Source organism: Bombyx mandarina, chromosome 09 (genome assembly GCF_030267445.1).
Source record: "Bombyx mandarina strain Sakado chromosome 09, ASM3026744v2".
NCBI lineage: Eukaryota > Metazoa > Arthropoda > Insecta > Lepidoptera > Bombycidae > Bombyx > Bombyx mandarina.
In genome coordinates this window covers 10,965,772-10,990,147 of record NC_143216.1, presented here as the reverse complement: position 1 = coordinate 10,990,147, position 24,376 = coordinate 10,965,772, and the positions used below count along the sequence as shown (strand labels likewise).

The window sequence follows — 24,376 nt, the reverse complement described above, 5'->3', positions numbered from 1 at the left end:
TGTTTAAAGTTTGATGATGGTGACTTATAAATTTTTCTAATACATGGTGACATCTAAATTATTGGGAAAATTAAACACAGGCATTGGACGCAGCGTCTCGGTCTTCTCCAAATATTACAGTCAAGTTTCAGTAAATAACCACCATTGTACTGAGCCTTTATTCCATCCCATCTCATTTCGTTTCATTTGACATAAGATGGAAATCTCATCTTGTTTTATTTAATTTCATTACAATTTCTTGCGGTCTCAAATGAATTAACTCTTTTATTTATTTTTATTGCGTAGATAGGTGGACGAGCTCACAGCCCACCTGGTGTTAAGTGGTTACAGGAACCCATAGACATCTACAACGTAAATGCGCCACCCACCTTGAGTTATAAGTTCTAAGGTCTCAGTATAGTTGCAACGGCTGCTTCACCCTTCAAACCGAAACGTATTACTGCTTCACGGCAGAAATAGGCAGGGTGGTGGTACCTACCCGTCCGGACTCACAAGAGGTCTTACCACCAGTAATTACGCAAATTATAATTTTGTAGGTTTGATTTTTATTACACGATGTTATTCCTTCACCGTGGAAGTCAATCATTAGTATTAGAAAAATTGGTACCCGCCTGCGGGATTCGAACTCCGGTACATTGCTACACACGAATGCATCGGACGTCTTATCCTTTAGGCCACGACGACTTTAACTTTAAATTATTTCGTTATAAATAATTTTTAATATAGCTTAATTATGGTATTTATTTAATGAAGATTTTTATAAATTCGACACTGGCAACAATGGCATCGAAAAAAGCCAACTGCCATACTTAAAAAAGAAGAAGAAGAGCAATGAACGTAATCATTTAGCCATTATTGTTATCTACTTCTTCTGTACATTTGAAAATATCATCTTCTCAATCTGTCTCGAACCTACAATCTCTAGTCATGTTGCCACTCAGCTTTACCACTATGGGAGCGATTTCGATACAATAATGCTATTCATGTTTGTAAAACAGGGCGGCACATTTTCTTTGCTATAATAGTCGTATAAATTAATACTTGCACAACTGTGAGGTGCGATAACACGCGTTAGTTTGTTTGTTATGATAATAGATTAATTGTAACGTTCCGGTTAAATAAGGCTTTATTTTAACCATAGAATACTACAGGATTTTTTTTTAAATAAAAAATAAATCTAATATGGCGCCTGTGGGTGGTACGCGAAAGTAGCTACGTATAAGAAGCGGCTAAAAACAAGAACCTGCTATAAAAATATTTAAAAACAAATGCTTAAAAATTAAGAGACAGAGTGAGGAGACGCGACAAATAGCTTACTTGTAAAACTGCGTATTCAGTATTTAAAGTATATATGAGAACAGATTTTTTTTTAGTTGTTCATAGACAGACGATCTTTACCAACCCCGTTTTAAGTCGGCAACGGAGATAGTAGACATCATATCGTCGCCGTAAACACTTAAATATTAAGATTATCCGTATTTTTGTTTCAATTTATTCAACGTACATTAAAAAAATCACAAAAAAGAAATAGAACAGAGGTTTCACAAACCGCTTTTTAATCGAGGTCCGCGTTGTTTAAGCTGTTTGATTCTGAATGTAGTTCCCGCGAATTTTGCTGTCGTTCAAAACTTAAGTGAAATATGTCGAAGTACTAGTTATAATAATAAATCTTAAATCTATATAACTATATAAAAATGAATTGCTGTTCGTTAGTCTCGCTAAAACTCGAGAACGGCTGTACCGATTTGGCTAATTTTGGTCTTGAATTATTTGTGGAAGTCCAGAGAAGGTTTAAAAGGCAGATAAATATGAAAACGCTCGGAATTAAATAAAAATAACAAAAAAAAAATTTTTCCTTTGATGTATCCCCCGTCGGTCGGATTCCTTTTGTTTGTTTTAAGTTTATTTTATACAAAAGCTTTATTTATAGATTGAGGCACTACGAAGTCTGCCGGGTCAGCTAGTAATAAAATAAAATAAAAAGCCTTTTATTTCCTGCTAAAATACAAAGTAAATAGGTATTTAATAATTTTATTTTTCTTCACTAATGTTTGGCAGGAACCTATTAAAGATGGCGAAGGCCTCCTCCAAGTCCTTCCATTTGGTTCTATTTTGGGCTACCTGTATCCAACGAGGGCCAACAATAACTTTTATATCGTCCTCCCATTTTTATATCGGGCGACCCTTTTTTCTTTTCCCTTGTGGCCCTTCCCATGCAGTTATTCTTGCAGTCCATCTCTGGTCCTTGAGTCTTGCTACATGACCAGCCCACTTCCACATCAAGCTCTCTATAGATTTTGTTTTTTCTCTAATTTTTGTGTGCCTGATTCTATGAATCTTTCTTATATCCAGCAGACTTCGCTCCATTCCTCGTTGGCAGGACTAGTTACTTTCTAATAATTCCGACCCGATATCACAACAATGTTTTGTGTATTTTATTTTCTGTCGCTTCTCTCTGTTAGTGGCTAGTAATTTAGTAATTTATTTAGTGCGCGTCTAGCGTCGGTCGCGAGTAGTCGTTCATACGAATTGGTGTTGTGTCTCGTTTTTTCAATGCAGTAATAATGTTGAAATTCAAGGTAAGTAATGTGTCCGTATAAATTAACTTTAAGTTGGTTTCGTGTTGTGGCGATAAGGCTCGCCGTGAGATGCCAGGATAGGTGCTATAAGTTTGAGACAGAGCAGCATATTTTGGCGGGAATCGGACATTTGAGTGGATGACCATTGCATAAGGATTTTTTCTATGGATTCGAACCTGCAGCCCACCTTAAATCCTCACGTGAATGATGATTCTGCTATTCAATGACCACAAAAAATGGCATCAGTTAGGTAATAAATGCAATCTGTAGTACGAAAATCCACAACCAATTTTTATTCCAGATTATTTACTTGCATATTTTTAGTATTTATTTGTATTTAATCGTATGTAAGTCTATCTTATATTGTATTTATTTTTCACATGTGTATATAATTATATATTTTTATGTAAGTTTAGTAAGATATAGCACCGTCCAGTTCGCTTATTCCTCTCCCTGCAAGGTTGCCTGGAAGGGATCGCTTTCAGCGATAAGGCCGCCAATTTATGTCACCAACTATTATGTGTTTTATCTGCTTACTCTGTACATATGGTGTTAAATAAAGTGTTATATTATTATTATTATTATTAGCACCTTAACAAAAAATGACGAAAATTTTTTTAAATACATAATGTCACTGATCTTAACGTAATGTAGTTTACCCGGATAAGTTCCATTATCATGCCTGTTTTTGTTGTGAAAGACGGGCTAGTCTCCATAAATTACAATTGAGTCTTCAACCGTGTGTCCCGATATGGGAGGCAACATTCAATTCATAGCTTCGTGAGGCAGCAGGCTTATCTCTTCAAATAAAACACAGCTACTAAAATAATTGTTAATGTATTTTGTTATAGAAAATTTAGTTTTAATTGTATTTTCGTGGAAGCCTGTCATTGGCTTTCAATATTTTTTTATCTGTGATCAGCACAGATTATATTTTATATTGGTTCATTCTTATTAAATAGACTTTGGGGAGACTATTTTGACGTTAATCAATAAATTTCCGTTGTGTCAAAATTATATATTTCTAATTTATGTAATCGCGAGAGATCAAAGGAAATTGTATTAAATATAAATATTGTATTTTGTTGAAATGAGGTAGGTCTATGCGAATATAATTGTAAATAGACATGCTCTAACAAAAACAGACTTCATATTATTATAGAAAAAAAAGATATTACAAAACAAATTAATATACACTAAAAAGAATAATCATCATCAAAATCATCAAAATCGATTCACCCTGTCAAGAGTTATGAGTTGACAAACAAAAAAACATACAATCGAATTGAGAACCTCTTTTTTTGAAGTCGGTTGAAAAATATTGCAATCGGCCCGAACGTTAAATTAATATTTATCTATACATATAAATAAAATTGGAGTATCTGTTTATAATATTGAAATAGTCTTTTTACTACATGCATAATAGTATGAATGTATACGGTCTATACAATATACGGTATATCACCAAAATCATTTCTTACAATTTTTGTCTGTCTGTTTGTTCCGGCTAATCTCTGGAGCGGCTGGACCGATTTTGAAGTAACTTTTCACTGATAGGTAGCTGATGATATAAGGAGTAACTCTTGGCTAATTTTTTAGGACTAGATTCGCCCCGCGGCGTCACCCGCGATACGACATAAACCTCGGGTAACATCGCGGGACTCAACTAGTATTACATAATTACATTGTGGTTTGCTACGTGTTTACAACGTTATAACTTTTAACAAAAAACAAAACCTATTAAACCACGTAAAATTCACGTTTTCCTGTATTTAAATTAAGATCTTTTTGTGTTTAATATCGAGTAGACTTATGTGAATGTATACTTACTTTAGCACTGAATGTTGTTACAAGGACAACATTAATTTTATTCTATTACATAAAACATTAATTAGTTTAGTGTGTCTTAGTTTATATTTCGATGTATATTAACATTTGGATAATATGAGATCCGTATCACACGGCGTGAGGTCGGGCGAGAGTTTCGGCTTTTCAAAAAATGAGCGGGCTAGATGACATCCCCTGTGTTACCACGTTTGCATCACCTGTCTTATAACACTAACAAGGTTTCAAGGGACCACTGATGTCCAATCTCAAGAATCCTTAGAAATCCTCCAGCTACACGCCCATGGCGACAGCTTCCTTGCTTTCTAAAGTGATGAAGCGAATAATAAATACGCGACTCCTTGAGTATCGTGAGAATTGCCAGTTAAGTCACAATTATTAACACCATCGTCAGAGATATAGGGCGAAAAGGGGGATCGAGCTAAGAGAAATATTGAGTGCACCAATCACGTCTGTTGTCTTAGAACAATTTAGGAATCTTCTCTTGACGTTAGCAAACGAAAACAAATGACAGTTCTTAGGACGGAGGCACCGCTCTTCTAGAAGGCTGGTTGGCAACATAGATAATACACTTAAATTAGTTATAGATAAGCAACTCAAGCACTCAACAAAAATGTTTACGGGTGTCGGCCACTAGATGGCTTCGCTTCGATTAGTTTTTCATTGCGCCGCGCCTGTAGAAGGCAGTAACATATTAACTATCCTATATTTTATTTCTAATGAAGGATTTTGTAAACTTTCAGAAACCACAAATTGATAAAATTTAATCAATTTGTCTATAACAAATAAAGACTTATATGATTTATTATTTATTTATTTTCTGTGTTTAGTTATACAATAATTAAATGCCTTAACTTTGACAACATATAAGTTTAGGGGCATCCGCTACAAGATGTCGTTAGTTTCCATACAAAAAAATATTTGTCTTATATATAGTATTGCAGTTTCCGGGCCGTGGTTCCCCGAACACACCGAGGCAGTCGACAGGGAGGTCGAGCACAGAGCTTCCCTGCCACCCTCGGACGCGTTACCCCCCATTACCTCTGACGAAGTTAGAGAAGTAATAGAAAACCTTCAACCTAAGAAGGCACCCGGCTCCGACGGCATCCGCAACCGCGCGTTAAAACTCTTACCAGTCCAACTGATAACAATGTTGGCTACCATCTTAAATGCCGCTATGACGCACTGCATCTTTCCGGCGGTATGGAAAGAAGCGGACGATATCGGTATACACAAGCCGGGCAAACCGAATAATGAAACCGCTAGTTACCGACCGATTAGTCTCCTCCCAGCGATAGGCAAAATTTACGAACGGCTCCTTCGGAAACGCCTCTGGGACTTCGTTACCGCGAATAAAATTCTAATAGACGAGCAGTTTGGATTCCGCGCCAAACACTCGTGCGTACAACAAGTGCACCGCCTCACGGAGCACATCTTAATAGGGCTAAATAGGCGTAAACAAATCCCGACCGGCGCCCTCTTCTTCGATGTAGCGAAGGCGTTCGACAAAGTCTGGCACAACGGTTTGATCTACAAACTGTACAACATGGGAGTGCCAGACAGACTCGTGCTCATCATACGAGACTTCTTGTCGAACCGTTCGTTTCGATATCGAGTAGAGGGAACTCGTTCTCGTCCCCGTCATCTGACTGCCGGAGTCCCGCAAGGCTCCGCACTCTCCCCGTTACTATTTAGTTTGTATATCAACGATATACCCCGGTCTCCGGAGACCCATCTAGCGCTCTTCGCCGATGACACGGCTATCTACTACTCGTGTAGGAAGATGTCGTTGCTTCATCGGCGACTCCAGACCGCAGTAACCACCATGGGACAGTGGTTCCGGAAGTGGCGAATAGACATTAACCCCACGAAAAGTACAGCGGTGCTATTCAAAAGGGGTCGCCCTCCGAATACCACTTCGAGCACCCCACTCCCCAATAGGCGCGTAAACACCTCCGCCGTTAGCCCCATCACTCTCTTTGACCAGCCCATACCGTGGGCCCCGAAGGTCAAATACCTAGGCGTCACCCTCGACAGAGGGATGACATTCCGTCCCCACGTAAAAACGGTACGCGATCGCGCCGCGTTTATACTAGGACGACTCTACTCAATGCTTTGTAGACGAAGCAAACTGTCTCTCCGTAACAAGGTAACCCTCTACAAAACTTGCATACGCCCCGTCATGACGTATGCAAGCGTAGTGTTCGCTCACGCGGCCCGCACCAACTTGAAACCCCTTCAGGTTATACAATCCCGATTCTGCAGGATAGCCGTCGGAGCACCATGGTTCCAGAGGAACGTGGACCTCCACGATGATCTGGAGCTCGACCCCGTCAGTAAGTATCTACAGTCGGCATCGCTGCGCCACTTTGAGAAGGCGGCACGACATGAGAACCCTCTTGTCGTGGCCGCCGGAAACTACATACCCGATCCTGTAGACCGTTTGGTAAACCGTCGACGTCGCCCAAAGCACGTCATCACGGATCCTCCTGATCCATTAACGGTGCTTTTAGGCAATACAAGCACCGGTCACCGTCCTCGCCGAACCCGTCGCTTGCGACGAAGGGCTCGACGAGCGAATTAACCCACAGACACAGCCCACTGAGTTTCTCGCCGGATCTTCTCAGTGGGTCGCGCTTCCGATCCGGTGGTAGATTCTGCGAAGCACTGCTCTTGCTAGGGCGGTGTTAGCAATTCTCCGGTTTGAGCCCCGCGAGCTCACCTACACAAGCTAGGGTACGCTGAAGTAGCCTCTCAAGGCTATCAGCATAGGTAGGAAAAAAAAAAAAAAAAAAAAAAAGGGCCGTGGTTGGTAAGTGTGATGGCGTCTATGCGCCTCCATCGGCTAGGCTCTGTCGTAAGCTGAGTTCCGACGATACCGCAATCGTACTGCCATCTCTCGGAAATCGTGCTGCGTTTCGATTAGCTACCAAACTAATGACAGTCTCCGACATATTTAATAGCATAAATATTTTTTTATTCCATAAATAAAAGTCTATATGACTAAACCCAGCAAAAAACATCATTTGTTTTGCAAAACATAGGTAATGTGTTCTAAAATGTTAATCGTTCATTCATCTGTGTGTCGTATCTTTGTTTAAAAATCGGTGCGGAATTCCGTGGTTGTCAATCTGTCAATTTTACTTTTTGTTACTTATACGAAACATCTTACACGGAACATTTTGGAAATTACACTGAAATATACAAAGACTGACGCGTCTCTAAAACAAAATAGCTTGCTGTCTTTGCTCATTGCAAACATTCGAAGAGATAACATTGTATTCAGCTGCTATTTACGATTGTACCTCGATAAGCGCCTACTTCGATTTGAAATTAACATAAATAGGACTACATTTACGAACTAATTTCGAGTTTTTATTGTCACTATATCATTTCCGCCGTTTCAAAGACTTTATAGTTTTCATGACCACGGACGACTAAGCTGTTATATACTTGTTGATATTTCAATTATATTGCACAAAGTATCGAATATATTTGTGGGGAAAAAGATACTATTTTTTTTATTGCTTAGATGGGTGGACGCGCTCACAGCCCACCTGGTTGTTAAGTGGTTACTGGATCCCATAGACATCTACAACGTATTTTTTTTTTTTTTCCTACCTATGCTGATAGCCTTGAGAGGCTACTTCAGCGTACCCTAGCTTGTGTAGGTGAGCTCGCGGGGCTCAAACCGGAGGATTGCTAACACCGCCCTAGCAAGAGCAGTGCTTCGCAGAATCTACCACCGGATCGGAAGCGCGACCCACTGAGAAGATCCGGCGAGAAACTCAGTGGGCTGTGTCTGTGGGTTAATTTGCTCGTCGAGCCCTTCGTCTCAGGCGACGGGTTCGGCGAGGACGGTGACCGGTGCTTGTATTGCCTAAAAGCACCGTTAATGGATCAGGAGGATCCGTGATGACGTGCTTTGGGCGACGTCGACGGTTTACCAAACGGTCTACAGGATCGGGTATGTAGTTTCCGGCGGCCACGACAAGAGGGTTCTCATGTCGTGCCGCCTTCTCAAAGTGGCGCAGCGATGCCGACTGTAGATACTTACTGACGGGGTCGAGCTCCAGGTCATCGTGGAGGTCCACGTTCCTCTGGAACCATGGTGCTCCGACGGCTATCCTGCAGAATCGGGATTGTATAACCTGAAGGGGTTTCAAGTTGGTGCGGGCCGCGTGACGCGGTACGCTTGCATACGTCATGACGGGGCGTATGCAAGTTTTGTAGAGGGTTACCTTATTACGGAGGGACAGTTTGCTTCGTCTACAAAGCATTGGGTAGAGTCGTCCTAGTATAAACGCGGCGCGATCGCGTACCGTTTTTACGTGGGGACGGAATGTCATCCCTCTGTCGAGGGTGACGCCTAGGTATTTGACCTTCGGGGCCCACGGTATGGGCTGGTCAAAGAGAGTGATGGGGCTAACGGCGGAGGTGTTTACGCGCCTATTGGGGAGTGGGGTGCTCGAAGTGGTATTCGGAGGGCGACCCCTTTTGAATAGCACCGCTGTGCTTTTCGTGGGGTTAATGTCTATTTGCCACTTCCGGAACCACTGTCCCATGGTGGTTACTGCGGTCTGGAGTCGCCGATGAAGCAACGACATCTTCCTACACGAGTAGTAGATAGCCGTGTCATCGGCGAAGAGCGCTAGATGGGTCTCCGGAGACCGGGGTATATCGTTGATATACAAACTAAATAGTAACGGGGAGAGTGCGGAGCCTTGCGGGACTCCGGCAGTCAGATGACGGGGACGAGAACGAGTTCCCTCTACTCGATATCGAAACGAACGGTTCGACAAGAAGTCTCGTATGATGAGCACGAGTCTGTCTGGCACTCCCATGTTGTACAGTTTGTAGATCAAACCGTTGTGCCAGACTTTGTCGAACGCCTTCGCTACATCGAAGAAGAGGGCGCCGGTCGGGATTTGTTTACGCCTATTTAGCCCTATTAAGATGTGCTCCGTGAGGCGGTGCACTTGTTGTACGCACGAGTGTTTGGCGCGGAATCCAAACTGCTCGTCTATTAGAATTTTATTCGCGATAACGAAGTCCCAGAGGCGTTTCCGAAGGAATCGTTCGTAAATTTTGCCTATCGCTGGGAGGAGACTAATCGGACGGTAACTAGCGGTTTCATTATTCGGTTTGCCCGGCTTGTGTATACCGATAACGTCCGCTTCTTTCCACACCGCCGGAAAGATGCAGTGCGTCATAGCGGCATTTAAGATGGTAGCCAACATTGTTATCAGTTGGACTGGTAAGAGTTTTAACGCGCGGTTGCGGATGCCGTCGGAGCCGGGTGCCTTCTTAGGTTGAAGGTTTTCTATTACTTCTCTAACTTCGTCAGAGGTAATGGGGGGTAACGCGTCCGAGGGTGGCAGGGAAGCTCTGCGCTCGACCTCCCTGTCGACTGCCTCGGAGTGTTCGGGGTCCGCGTATTGAGTGCTGGTGGTGCACTGCTCTTGCAGTGCATCGGCCAGCAACTCTGCCTTGTCATCGTCATCGAAAGCCGGTGGTTGGCCTGAAGGGCGTACGAGAGGGGGCATAGTAGCGGTAGTTTCGGATTTGAGAGTCCTTGCTAGTCGCCAGTATGCTTGATGAGAGGGCGCGAGTCCTTCTAAGTAACTATCCCAATTCTCATTTCGGGCGTCGCTTAGGCGAGATTTTACATCCCGCTGTAGACGACGCATCCGAATCCGGTTTGAGTGCGTGGGAAGTTGATCGTAAGCCCGGATTGCCGCGTTTCTAACTCTTAGGAGGTTCCTAAGTTCGGGGGACAGTCTGATGCGGTGAAAGCTATCCTCCACATCGACTTCTTTTGAGGATCTTATGATCGCGGAAGAGATGTGATCCGTGATGATGTTTATGGATTCGACTGTGTCCTCGGGGAGTTGAATCCGGGCCGCAGGGGAGGATTGGTGGAGCGGCATCGGCTAAGCATTTGCCCAGCTTCTTCCAGTCCACCATGGTCCTCGTAGCTGTGACTGGGTTGTGGGGGCGTTTTTTTTTTTTTTTTTTTTTTTTCCTACCTATGCTGATAGCCTTGAGAGGCTATTTCAGCGTACCCTAGCTTGTGTAGGTGAGCTCGCGGGGCTCAAACCGGAGAATTGCTAACACCGCCCTAGCAAGAGCAGTGCTTCGCAGAATCTACCACCGGATCGGAAGCGCGACCCACTGAGAAGATCCGGCGAGAAACTCAGTGGGCTGTGTCTGTGGGTTAATTCGCTCGTCGAGCCCTTCGTCGCAAGCGACGGGTTCGGCGAGGACGGTGACCGGTGCTTGTATTGCCTAAAAGCACCGTTAATGGATCAGGAGGATCCGTGATGACGTGCTTTGGGCGACGTCGACGGTTTACCAAACGGTCTACAGGATCGGGTATGTAGTTTCCGGCGGCCACGACAAGAGGGTTCTCATGTCGTGCCGCCTTCTCAAAGTGGCGCAGCGATGCCGACTGTAGATACTTACTGACGGGTTCGAGCTCCAGATCATCGTGGAGGTCCACGTTCCTCTGGAACCATGGTGCTCCGACGGCTATCCTGCAGAATCGGGATTGTATAACCTGAAGGGGTTTCAAGTTGGTGCGGGCCGCGTGAGCGAACACTACGCTTGCATACGTCATGACGGGGCGTATGCAAGTTTTGTAGAGGGTTACCTTGTTACGGAGGGACAGTTTGCTTCGTCTACAAAGCATTGGGTAGAGTCGTCCTAGTATAAACGCGGCGCGATCGCGTACCGTTTTTACGTGGGGACGGAATGTCATCCCTCTGTCGAGGGTGACGCCTAGGTATTTGACCTTCGGGGCCCACGGTATGGGCTGGTCAAAGAGAGTGATGGGGCTAACGGCGGAGGTGTTTACGCGCATATTGGGGAGTGGGGTGCTCGAAGTGGTATTCGGAGGGCGACCCCTTTTGAATAGCACCGCTGTACTTTTCGTGGGGTTAATGTCTATTCGCCACTTCCGGAACCACTGTCCCATGGTGGTTACTGCGGTCTGGAGTCGCCGATGAAGCAACGACATCTTCCTACACGAGTAGTAGATAGCCGTGTCATCGGCGAAGAGCGCTAGATGGGTCTCCGGAGACCGGGGTATATCGTTGATATACAAACTAAATAGTAACGGGGAGAGTGCGGAGCCTTGCGGGACTCCGGCAGTCAGATGACGGGGACGAGAACGAGTTCCCTCTACTCGATATCGAAACGAACGGTTCGACAAGAAGTCTCGTATGATGAGCACGAGTCTGTCTGGCACTCCCATGTTGTACAGTTTGTAGATCAAACCGTTGTGCCAGACTTTGTCGAACGCCTTCGCTACATCGAAGAAGAGGGCGCCGGTCGGGATTTGTTTACGCCTATTTAGCCCTATTAAGATGTGCTCCGTGAGGCGGTGCACTTGTTGTACGCACGAGTGTTTGGCGCGGAATCCAAACTGCTCGTCTATTAGAATTTTATTCGCGGTAACGAAGTCCCAGAGGCGTTTCCGAAGGAGCCGTTCGTAAATTTTGCCTATCGCTGGGAGGAGACTAATCGGTCGGTAACTAGCGGTTTCATTATTCGGTTTGCCCGGCTTGTGTATACCGATAACGTCCGCTTCTTTCCATACCGCCGGAAAGATGCAGTGCGTCATAGCGGCATTTAAGATGGTAGCCAACATTGTTATCAGTTGGACTGGTAAGAGTTTTAACGCGCGGTTGCGGATGCCGTCGGAGCCGGTTGCCTTCTTAGGTTGAAGGTTTTCTATTACTTCTCTAACTTCGTCAGAGGTAATGGGGGGTAACGCGTCCGAGGGTGGCAGGGAAGCTCTGCGCTCGACCTCCCTGTCGACTGCCTCGGTGTGTTCGGGGTCCGCGTATTGAGTGCTGGTGGTGCACTGCTCTTGCAGTGCATCGGCCAGCAACTCTGCCTTGTCATCGTCATCGAAAGCCGGTGGTTGGCCTGAAGGGCGTACGAGAGGAGGCATAGTAGCGGTAGTTTCAGACTTGAGAGTCCTTGCTAGTCGCCAGTATGCTTGATGAGAGGGCGCGAGTCCTTCTAAGTAGCTATCCCAATTCTCATTTCGGGCGTCGCTTAGGCGAGATTTTACATCCCGCTGTAGACGACGCATCCGAATCCGGTTTGAGTGCGTGGGAAGTTGATCGTAGGCCCGGATTGCCGCGTTTCTAACTCTTAGGAGGTTCCTAAGTTCGGGGGACAGTCTGATGCGGTGAAAGCTATCCTCCACATCGACTTCTTTTGAGGATCTTATGATCGCGGAAGAGATGTGATCCGTGATGATGTTTATGGATTCGACTGTGTCCTCGGGGGATGGAGTTGAATCCGGGCCGCAGGGGAGAATTGGTGGAGCGGCATCGGCTAAGCATTTGCCCAGCTTCTTCCAGTCCACCATGGTCCTCGTAGCTGTGACTGGGTTGTGGGGGCGACCGACAGCATAACGACAGGTCGGTGGTCTGAGTCGAGCTCTGACATTGCTTCGATGGAGCGTAAGCGCAGAGTTACGTTCCTCAGCAGTGCCAGGTCTATAGTGCTCGGACGGAGCGCGATGTTATACGGATAACATGTTGGAGTTGGGGGACCGACTACTTCGAAGGTAAGGTCGTCTATAAACGCGTCGAGACGCCTACCGTTTATGTTTGAACTGTGGCAGTTCCACCTAGTGTGGTGGCAATTTAAATCGCCTGCCAGGATGACGGAGTCTCCCATGCCGAACAGTGACTCGATGTCACTGCTCAGAAGGGGCTTGTCCGGGGGGAGATAGACGGATGCGATGACGATCGGCTGGTGTCCCGTCAGCGAGATACGGCACACTGACGCCTCGATATGTGAGAGCGAGGGGGTATCGAGAGGGACAACGTGCAGGGCCCGCCTATAGTAAATGGCAGTCCCGCCTTTGGAGGCGGTGAGTCTGTCATTCCTAACCATGACGTAATTCGCGACTTTCGGGTCACGACGCGAGGGCTTCAGGCAGGTCTCCTGCACTAGCAGATTATCTACAAGATTGTCGCGGAGGAATTCGTAAATTTGATCGCGTTGTCGCGCGAGTCCGTTAGCATTGTAGAATGCTAACGTAAGGGAATATGGTTTCTCTCTAGCGTTTTGCGCCATTGATTACCGGTGATTTTAGAAAGTACGGGCCACGGACTCGTAAACGTCCATGTATTCGAACGCGGCCGCGAGCCGTTGTTCGGGGTTTACCGCCCTTCGCATCGCGTCTGCGAACGATCGCAGACGGTCGAAGTTGACCGCCGTGACGAAGTCGCGCACGAGCGTGAAGTCGTTGACGGCTGAGGGTTGCGGGGGACGGTACGCGGGCGCGGGGGGAGGTGCGAGCAGGGGCTGCGGCGCGGGACGTGTCGCGAGCGGGGGCTGGGGTGCGGTTTGTGTTCCCGACCTCGTATACGGCAGCGGTTTGTTCCACGCCGAGCCGGTGGGAACCGCAGCCGGTACGAAGGCGGGTTTCGGTGCTGAAGGCACCGAAGTCTTTGGGCCGACGGTACGGGGGGCTGGGTGGGTCGGACGTTTTCGCGGAGCCCTAGGACATCCACGGTAATTCGCGGGGTGCCCTTGCTTAAGGCATAGGACACAGCTTGGAGGTTCGGTCGCGGTTTCCCTAACTCGCGAGCAATCTACCGTGGCGTGATCGCCGAGACACTTCACGCAGCGGGGGCGCGCGTGGCAATTCCGAGCCGAGTGGCCATATAGTTGGCATCTGTGGCACTGTCCGGGAGTGCCACGTCTATGGGGGGCTTCAATGGTAACCCCGGATAGGCCACATACTGTCGCGAGACATGCGATCTTTTTCTTGGCCTCCGGGGTTGGTTCTAGAGCGACTAGAACCATGTTATATGGTTTTTTGTCGCGTCCGTTGTGCATCCGGTGCACACTTACTATCGGGAGGGACTGAGCGGTCAGATCCTCCCTTACGTACTCTATGTCGAGTTCCTTCGGAACTCCGCGTATTACTACGCGGAGCTCGCGGTCCTCCTGAAGAGCATAGGTATGGAAACCTATGTTCTCCTTTCGGAGGTACGCGGATAGAGCCCTATGGTCGCCCGGCGTTGCGACCTTTATTTGAATCCCATGCGCGACGTTACGCGCATGGGTATAATTTATTTTGTTTGCCTGAAGGGCCTGGGAGACGCGGTTCCATGCTGACTTCTCCTGGAGAATCAGCGGGGGCGGGGCGACGGTTTTTTGCGCGGGTGCGGGCTTGGGACGCGGCGGTGGGGTGCGCGGCGGCCGGAGTCCGACTCCGGTGTCACGACTACCTGCGGACGGGAGGCAGTCGCTGATTTTGTTTGTTTTGTCGTGGAGCTCCGGGACTCCACGGCGCGAGTACGTTTTTTCCCGCGTTTTACCGTTTGGAACCCATCCGAGGTTCCGGGCTGCGGGCTCGTCGCGGACTCGAAGTCCATCTCCGATCCGGTATCGGAGTCTGAACCTGAGTTAATTATTACGGACGACGCGACGGATGAGATTGGCGAGAATGACGTCGTGGGTGCGTTAGGCGCTTCGTTGGCGCTAGGCGCTTCGTGAGTCGCTACGTGCGTACGTGCGCTCAAATTGGGTTTGGGGGCGGGGCATGACTGCGCGGCTCGAAATGACGCGGCGAGGGACGCGGGCGGGGCGGGACTCGCGCGGGCGGCCCTGTAGGCCGCGAATTCGGCCGTGAGGTTGGATAGCACCGGGTACTTCTCGGCAAGTAACCCGAGAAACCCTAAGAGCTCTTCTTCCATTTTTTTCGTTTTTGCCCGGGGGGGGGCGTCCCCGGGACTTAAGGCACACTCGCCGAAAGGCGAGTCCCCTGAGTAGGAGTTCACCCCCTGAGCTTTACCAGCTCCAAGGGGGGGGAGTGCCTTTGCCGTGAAAACGGCAGTCGGCTAGGATTGGGGTGGTTCGCCCGATCACGATGTTCGACCAGCCCATACCGTGGGCCCCGAAGGTCAAATATTTAGGCGTCACCCTCGACAGTAGGATGACATTCCGCCCCCACATCAAGACGGTACGCGATCGTGCCGCCTTCATTCTAGGACGTCTCTACCCGATGATATGTAGGCGAAGTAAAATGTCCCTTAGAAATAAGGTGACACTCTACAAAACTTGCATACGCCCCGTCATGACCTATGCAAGTGTAGTGTTCGCTCACGCGGCCCGCATACACTTGAAATCATTCCAAATTATTCAATCCCGTTTTTGCAGGATAGCCGTCGGAGCCCCGTGGTTCGTCAGGAACGTCGACCTCCATGACGACCTGGACTTAGAGTCCATCAGTAAGTATCTGCAGTCGGCGTCCATGCGCCACTTCGATAAAGCGGCACGACACGAGAACCCTCTCATCGTGGCCGCCGGTAACTACATTCCCGATCCTGCGGACAGAATGGAAAGCAGTCGACGTCGCCCAAAACACGTTATCTCGGATCCTCCCGATCCACTAACGGTGCTTTTAGGTACTTCAAGCACCGGTCACCGTTCTCGTCGAACCCGTCGCTTGCGACGAAGGGCTCGACGAGTAAATTAACTCTCAGACACAGCCCACTGAGTTTCTCGCCGGATCTTCTCAGTGGGTCGCGTTTCCGATCCGGTGGTAGATTCTGCGAAGCACGACTCTTGCTAGGGTTCGTGTTAGCAACATCGTCAGGTTTGAGCCCCGTGAGCTCACCTACTAAAGTTAGGGTTACGCTGATATAGCCTCTCAAGGCTCTCAGCTTAGGTAGGAAAAAAAAAAAAAAAAAAAAAAAAAAATTGGGGTGGAAGTTTGGGAAGGTGGGGCCCCACTGGGTTGTGAGAATGCCACAACAAGCGGTGATCTCAGCGGGGGGTTAGTCTCGAAAGAGACTGTTTTACTCGCCGAATAAATAAATAAATTTAATAAATGATATGAGTGGATGATAATGTGAAGTCGTTACGAATGCACAATTGACAAGTTCGAGTTGCTTTTACGACACAAGGTCGCGACGCCAGCGATAGTGCGTCAAGAATTCGCAACAATGCCGCGATCGATGCGACAACGACAATGCAGCGAAACTCAAGACACAAGATCGCGACGGCAGCGACAGTTTCTCGCAAAAACACGTCCGGACTGTAAGGTGATGCAATCGGAACTGTGTGGGGGCGTCTACAACGTAAATGCACCACCCACTTTATATAAGTTCTAAGGTATAGTTACAACGTCGTTCCGATATCGAGTCGAGGGAACGCGTTCCCGGCCCCGTCACGTCACAGCAGGAGTCCCGCAAGGCTCCGCCCTCTCCCCGTTACTATTCAGTTTGTATATCAACGATATACCCCGGTCTCCGGAGACCCATCTGGCGCTCTTCGCCGATGACACCGCCATCTACTACTCGTGTAGGAAGAAGGCGTTGCTTCATCGACGACTTCAGACCGCAGCTACCACCATGGGACAGTGGTTCCGGAAGTGGCGCATCGACATCAACCCCACGAAAAGCACAGCGGTGCTCTTCAAAAGGGGTCGCCCTCCGAACACCACGCTGAGCATCCCTCTCCCGACTAGGCGCGTCAACACCCCCGCCCCCGCCGTTCGCCCAATCACGATGTTCGACCAGCCCATACCGTGGGCCCCGAAGGTCAAGTACTTAGGCGTCACCCTCGACAGTAGGATGACATTCCGCCCCCACATTAAGACGGTACGCGACCGTGCCGCCTTCATTCTAGGACGTCTCTACCCGATGATATGTAGGCGAAGTAAAATGTCCCTTAGAAATAAGGTGACACTCTACAAAACTTGCATACGCCCCGTCATGACCTATGCAAGTGTAGTGTTCGCTCACGCGGCCCGCATACACTTAAAATCCCTTCAAATCATTCAATCCCGTTTTTGCAGGATAGCCGTCGGAGCCCCGTGGTTCGTCAGGAATGTCGACCTCCATGACGACCTGGACTTAGAGTCCATCAGTAAGTATCTGCAGTCGGCGTCCATGCGCCACTTCGATAAAGCGGCACGACACGAGAACCCTCTCATCGTGGCCGCCGGTAACTACATTCCCGATCCTGCGGACAGAATGGAAAGCAGTCGACGTCGCCCAAAACACGTCATCTCGGATCCACCCGATCCACTAACGGTGCTTTTAGGTAATTCAAGCACCGGTCACCGTTCTCGTCGAACCCGTCGCTTGCGACGAAGGGCTCGACGAGTAAATTAACTCTCAGACACAGCCCACTGAGTTTCTCGCCGGATCTTCTCAGTGGGTCGCGTTTCCGATCCGGTGGTAGATTCTGCGAAGCACGACTCTTGCTAGGGTTCGTGTTAGCAACATCGTCAGGTTTGAGCCCCGTGAGCTCACCTACTAAAGTTAGGGTTACGCTGATATAGCCTCTCAAGGCTCTCAGCTTAGGTAGGAAAAAAAAAAAAAAAAAAAAAGTTACAACGGCTGCCCCACCCTTTAAAATGAAACCCATTACTGCTTCACGGCAGAAATAGGCAGGGTGGTGGTACCTACCCATGCGGATTCACAAGAGGTCCTACCACCAGGATCTAGATGTTTTCAATAAATTTCGAAATGAATGATGATATATGATAGATTTTATTTTGTTATCTTAAAGTAGTAATCGTAAAATAATCATAATTTTAATTTTATTTAAGATCCTACATATGCTTGTAGATAGATTGATATCTATATTTGATAATTGTGGATTATAGTGTTATTGGTGTCCATTAGTTTTCAAACCCCTATCAAATATGTACTTCTAAATCACACGAGTGCGTACTAAAACAATTATGACACTCTAATTTATAAGGCAAGCGGGCATAACAATTGAATAGCAGTTGGCTAGTTATTTGCGACAATTAAAACTGCTAAATAGATTCCACAGTTTTTTATTGCCGGTTATTGCCTCCTCGTGTATTTCCGTTTTCGTCTTCGGTTGATTGATCTTAAATATCATTACGCAGTATCTCAATTCAGACTGTACTTTGAATGTCGCTAAAACCGCGTCCATTTGAATGTTGACAACGTAGACTAAGTTCTTTTCTAAAATCGCATTGCTTTCGACTCTGAACTAATAGCTGTGTAGAGAATCTCGAGCTTGAAGTCTCGTTTGAAGAAAAACATAGCAGGGGGATATATATACTTCTGCGACTCCACCATATCGCAGAAAGAGGCGGTGGAATGGGAGAGGGCTAGCTCTTTTTCCCTCTCGGCACCGTGCCACCGCCGCCCAGCCGGGGGTCGAAGGATGGCCTTTATTCAACTCCAGCCCTTTGTGACGTGGCAGTCTCCTTCCGGTGATGGTCACTGGGCGACTTGAGGGGTTCGAGGTTGTGCCGTACGATATCGTCACTAGCACCAGGAAGATGGGATATTACTGGTGGTAGGACCTCTTGTGAGTCCGCGCGGGTGGGGACCACCACCCCGCCTATTTCTGCCGTGAAGCAGTAATGCGTTTCGGTTTGAAGGGTGGGGCAGCCGTTGTAACTATATTGAGACCTTAAAACTTATCTCAAGGTGGGTGGCGCATTTACGTTGTGGATATCTATGGGCTCCAGTAACCACTTAACACCAGGTGGGCTGTGAGCTCGTCCACCGAACTAAGCAATAAAAAAAATTTATATTCCTAGTTACATGTCTACCCCTTTCCAATGAGACCCAGAATTATTCAACATTCCTCTTTGTAACTTCGAACAATGAAAATGAAACTACATTTAGGCTAAATTGAAATACAATTGAAACATTGGAACAATCGATCTCCTCTGCTGAATTGATCTATTTAAAGTTCATGATCCATTTTTTTTTGTCTCCCCGTCTGATATCTTATTACTGTGTAACTGTTTCGTGAACATATTTCTTGAAAATAACTTGCGTAAAATTATACAAAGTGCGCAATATATTTTTTCCCCTACCTAATCGTTGGTAGCCTTAAGGACTATTCCAACTTCTCCCGGACCGGTAGGTGAGTTCACGGGCTCAACCTGAGAGAATTGCTAACACTAGCCCTAGCGAGAGCAGTGCTTCGCTGAGTCTACTATCGGATCGGGATCGCGACCCACTGAGAAGATCCGGAGAGAAACTCAGTGGGTTGTGTCTGTACGCTAGTTTGCATGTCAAACTCTTTGTCGGAGTCGACCAGTTCGACGAGGACGGTGACCGGTGCTTGAAGAGACTAAAAGCAATGAGCGTGGATCCGGGGTATCCGACAAGACATGTTTAGGGCGACGGCGGCTTTGCTTTGCCCCTTCGCCTGGGTCGTATTTGTAGTTAACTGTGGCCACGATAAGAGGGTTTCGGTTAGTTTACTATTAAAACTATAGTTAAGCTGCTTCTAAATTAATAATTAAAATCAAAAGCTAGACAAGCTATTTAAGACACTAACGTAAGTCACCGTGTTTATTGTTTTTTCTGGATTCACAGAGGCGTCATTTTTAAGATATTTAAGGTTTGTCTTTAGTTTGGTCTATTTCTCTACAGGCGGAACTGGCGGTGTACTGGGGATAGTTTATTGTACTTGTTCGATCTTTCGTACAAAATAATTCCAGATGGACCTAATATTCTAAGAAAATCGCATCGTAATCACTTAAATGATGACAATTGAGAAATAGTGCGTGATATAAAAGCAATGCCATCTCTTTCGCGTGTTGGCCTTCAACGATAATAGTCAACGTGATTGATTTTATAATTTTACAACTACAATCGGATCGAAAGATTTCTTAGTTAATTCAGAATTAATGTATAAATTGACATTCATTTTATGATTTTATTTTATTGCTCTTGTAGGCAGACGAGCATACGGTCACCTGATTGTGAGTGGTTACCGTCGCCCATGGATTCCAATGCCAGGAGCAGAGCCAAGCCGCTGCCTGCCCTATTTAAGCTGTAAAAATTATAGGATATTATAATTTTTTTAAGACTTCAGCCTCATTCGAATAAGGGGCATAATCGGTAATTTGTAATATGAATCGGCTCGTAAGCGCTACGATCTGGGGTTGTATACTCTTCGTTATTGGGAAAAAAACGCCAAAATGTCAGAATTCGTCAAATTCTCACAAGATACCATAATAAATTCAAATGTTTGGAAATCACGTAGCTAAAAGGTCAATCATCATTGGCTATGCCACGTATAAAATATGCTAGTGACCTCAGATATGATACAATTGATACACGACCTCCTTGACATGCTAGATTCTGTCACTAGAAGTCTCCGGCTCTAATCTGGTATTCCGAAGATATGGCCAACCAATATATAATTTGGTGGAATCGGGAGAGTGGCGCCAGCGCTGGTAAACGATCCCGTGATATGAGCTGATTAGATGGGAAGAGATATGCAGCGTACTAAATACTTCGCGTCAGGTGCGTTGCTCCGACCGAGGTATGTTTAATTGCTTAGATGGGTGGACGAGCTCACAGCCCACCTGGCGTTAAGTGGTTACTGAAGCCCAGAGGCATCCACAACGTAAATGCGCCACCCACCCTGAGATATGAGTTCTAAGCTTAGTCTCAGTATAGTTACAACGGTTGCCCCACCCTTCAAACCGAAACGCATTACTGCTTCACGGTAGAAATAGGCAGGGTGGTGGTACCTACCCGTTATTGGATCAATACCAATATATCCCGCACGCAACTCCCAGCGAGCGAAACTGCCGCTATTTCATCCCACAAAGAAAACAAGGTACACCAATAGTAATTAGTAAAATCCTATTCAACAAATTGTAGCGAAATATAACGTTGAAATATTGCGCAGATAGCATTAAGAGATTGCGTGCGGTGTGCGTTCGGTAAAACGGCGATGAGAACTAGGAAAATAAACTTAGAGGCTGTTTTTTTAGGTTTCTTAGAGATAGACAGAAAATGTAGACAGGAAATGATAAACCATGATTAAGAACCGGGTAAAAAAACTCTTGTTTTTAGACTTTTCAGAGGTTGAAGGGCAGTAATATTACGAAGAGAGAGCGCTTCGTTCAAGCGCATAGTTCTTTCGAGTATAGGTCATTTACTTCATGAAATACCTTGTTTTTGTGTTGGAGTAGGATAAAAGAACTCACAGCTCATCTAGTATAAGAGTTTACTGGTGGTAGGACCTCTTGTGAGCCCGCGCGGGTAGTTACTCTGCCGTGAAGCAGTAATGCGTTTCGGTTTGAAGGGTGGAGCAGACGTTGTAGATGTCCATGGGCTCCAATAACCACTTAACACCAGGTGGGCTGTGAGCTCGTCCACCCATCCAAGCAATAAAAAAAAGAGCCTGACATAGTATAAAAACTACCGCTGGACACAAAAAATTTTTGTACTAGTCATCCCCTGGTTGTCGAAATTCGACGTTAATTAATTGAAATTATAACCTTGTACACTATTATAATTCTATTGTTAAAGACTGTTATACTTCTAAAATCACAAATTTCGCCAAGACTACACTTTAGACAAATATTAATAAAGACAAACACTATTCAATATATTCTCAATTTGACCACGGACTTTAAGCAATAACAAAAGATTGACAATAAACAATGTATATGTGTGTGTGTGTGTGTGTGTGTGTCAAATATGTGGTATTGTGTGTAATGTTTTTTTTTATTTAATGTATTTTTAATGCATAATTTACAAAAAATATTGACATTCTGTACTTCTTCTCTATATTCTCTATAAGTGTGGAAAATTTCATACTACTCCGTCCGCGCAATTTTCGTAAAAAAGGGTACAAAGTTTTTTCTGCTTCACAGATTAATATTTTTGTATAACCGCTGTGAAGAATGCTCTGCACGCTTGATTGGAGTTTTATTTCAAAATCACTTTCTCCTCGACCACAGCGTGATAACAAAAATACATTTTCTATTAAAACAACGGTTAACAGTAAACAAACAGTTCCGCCCCAAATAAATTGTGTACGCATGTAGGCAGGAAGCGTTGAATGTTGAGTTAACGTTCCACTCGTGTCCATCTCAATTACGGAAGGAAAACTATGTAGGACATTCCTGTCGTGATTCACACGCTTAATCCCGATATGAAGACGGAGACAGTGCGGCTTTCGATACAGCATTCAAAATAGATCCAGACTGAAAATACTTGTCGATAAAGTCGAAATCCATATTTAGTATTTATAGGATTAATCAAACAATCTTTGAGAGAGTCTCATTGAATGTAATGCATTCCCGGAAAAAAACCCGTCGATATTTTCTAACCTCTTAATTGAAAAGTGTACTTTATAACAAACTAGCAACCCGCCCTCGCTTCGCTTCGGAAACTGTAATTTATTATTAATTTCTCCACTATTTAATGAATGTTATTATACATAAAAACCTTCCTCTTCAATCACTCTATCTATTAAAAAAAAACCGCATCAAAATCCGTTCAGTTTTATAGATTTAAGCATACCTATATAGGGAGAGACAGATATAGGGACAGAGATAGCGACTTAGTATGTTTTATACTATGTAGTGATATTATAGAACACTTTTATTTATTGCCCCACGATTTTTAATTATGTTCTGCGGCCCGTTGACCTGAGTCTTGGATAGCAGTCCCTTGGCGGTGAATTGGATAGCACTTATCTGACTATAACAAAAATTATTTTTTCCTTTATATGTCAGTCCTCTATCTGTTCGTGTTCTTGGCGCTTCAAGGAAGGTTTTTGTCTCAGAATAGAGTCATCTTTTTTTATACTTGCAACGATAGGAGTTTTTAATACGCTTTTATTAGCTTCAGACGTATGGACGTATGTTTGTAATGGAATCTTTGAACATGATTTTGACCCCCTTCAAAACGTCGGATTAATTCGAAATTTGGTATACTTATATTAAGGACCGATGACAAATCAATATTTAAAAAAATATTGAACAAATTGAAATTCAACTAAAAAATGAAAAATAAATAATAGTTTAAAAAAACTAACAAAATACACTTTTATAGAAAATCCAACTAAAAATTTAAAATACATTTTCATAAATTTGAATTAAAAATAGTGTCAGAAAAAATGATTTTATCGTAAACAAAGCGTGGGGTGTTATAACTACTGAGTTATAAATATCTTATGAAGAGATTTGATTAGAAGGGTAATTTTAATAATATCCTGAAAAGCACCTCACGCTTTTTTAGAATAAAATCATTTTTTCTTATACTATTTTTAATTCAAATTTATTTTCTATTTTTTAGTTGGATTTTTTTTTAGCGTATTTTGTTAGTTTTTTTAAACTATTATTTATTCTAATAATTCTTTTTACAAAGATTGTAAAAAATATGTATATCGCAGAGCGATATTTGTACATTGTAAAAATATGTATAGTCAAAACACAGTACTACTTATGTGTTGAACTATAAATACATATAAACGACGCATTACACAACTCTACAAAAAAAAATCGTTCTTTGTCCTAACGTTTATACTAGGTTTTTCCCGTTAATTATTCACAAAAACGAAAAAAAAAATACCTTTTTTTGGTATAAAGTTTGCTTTTGTGATAGTTATAGTAATAATACCGATTTTTCAATTTTTTTATAAATTTTAATTAATTTTAATACTTTCAAAAAAACCGCGCTATGAGAGTGGGGTGTTTACGTTTACACAGTGCCACTAGATGTCACTCGAGTCATAAACAACGATCAGGTGTTTTGTACAAGCCCAGAAAACTTAATATGTCACGAAAGTGTAAATACGATGCTGATGCATTTTGTTTCATATGTGGTCAATTTTTTAAAGTTCAAAAGCAAACTGTTTCATGCCATGTATATTTATTTCGACTAATTACGATCTAAAATATCGAAATTTTATGCTTTGCAATCAAAGTCAAATTTGGTGTTGACCCGTGTTATTGATATGCATCATCACACCGAGATCGCATTCTAGTTTAGTTAGTTGATGATAAAGCCATAAAGCCATTTGTGGTAGGCGCGGTAGGGCACGTTCGATTCTATACAAATGACCGCGGTAGACCAGATTTTCATAGTATTCAGTGCTATTTCAAGGTCAGAACTAGACGTCATGTTATAATTAAAACTACTATTAAGATATTTTTTATT

At 44.9% G+C, this 24,376-nt stretch overlaps 1 protein-coding gene across 2 annotated transcripts in view; it reads left to right on the top strand.

Annotated features, from left to right (window-relative positions):
• Positions 1-2,476: 2,476 nt before the first annotated feature.
• Positions 2,477-24,376, top strand: part of LOC114245205 (angiotensin-converting enzyme) — a 78,571-nt gene continuing 56,671 nt past the window's right edge. For both annotated transcript variants that reach the window (XM_028177284.2, XM_089729908.1), the window contains exon 1: positions 2,477-2,579. In XM_028177284.2, the coding sequence (XP_028033085.2) occupies positions 2,565-2,579 (15 nt within the window). In that variant the 5' untranslated portion in view covers positions 2,477-2,564. The remainder of the gene's footprint in view (positions 2,580-24,376) is intronic.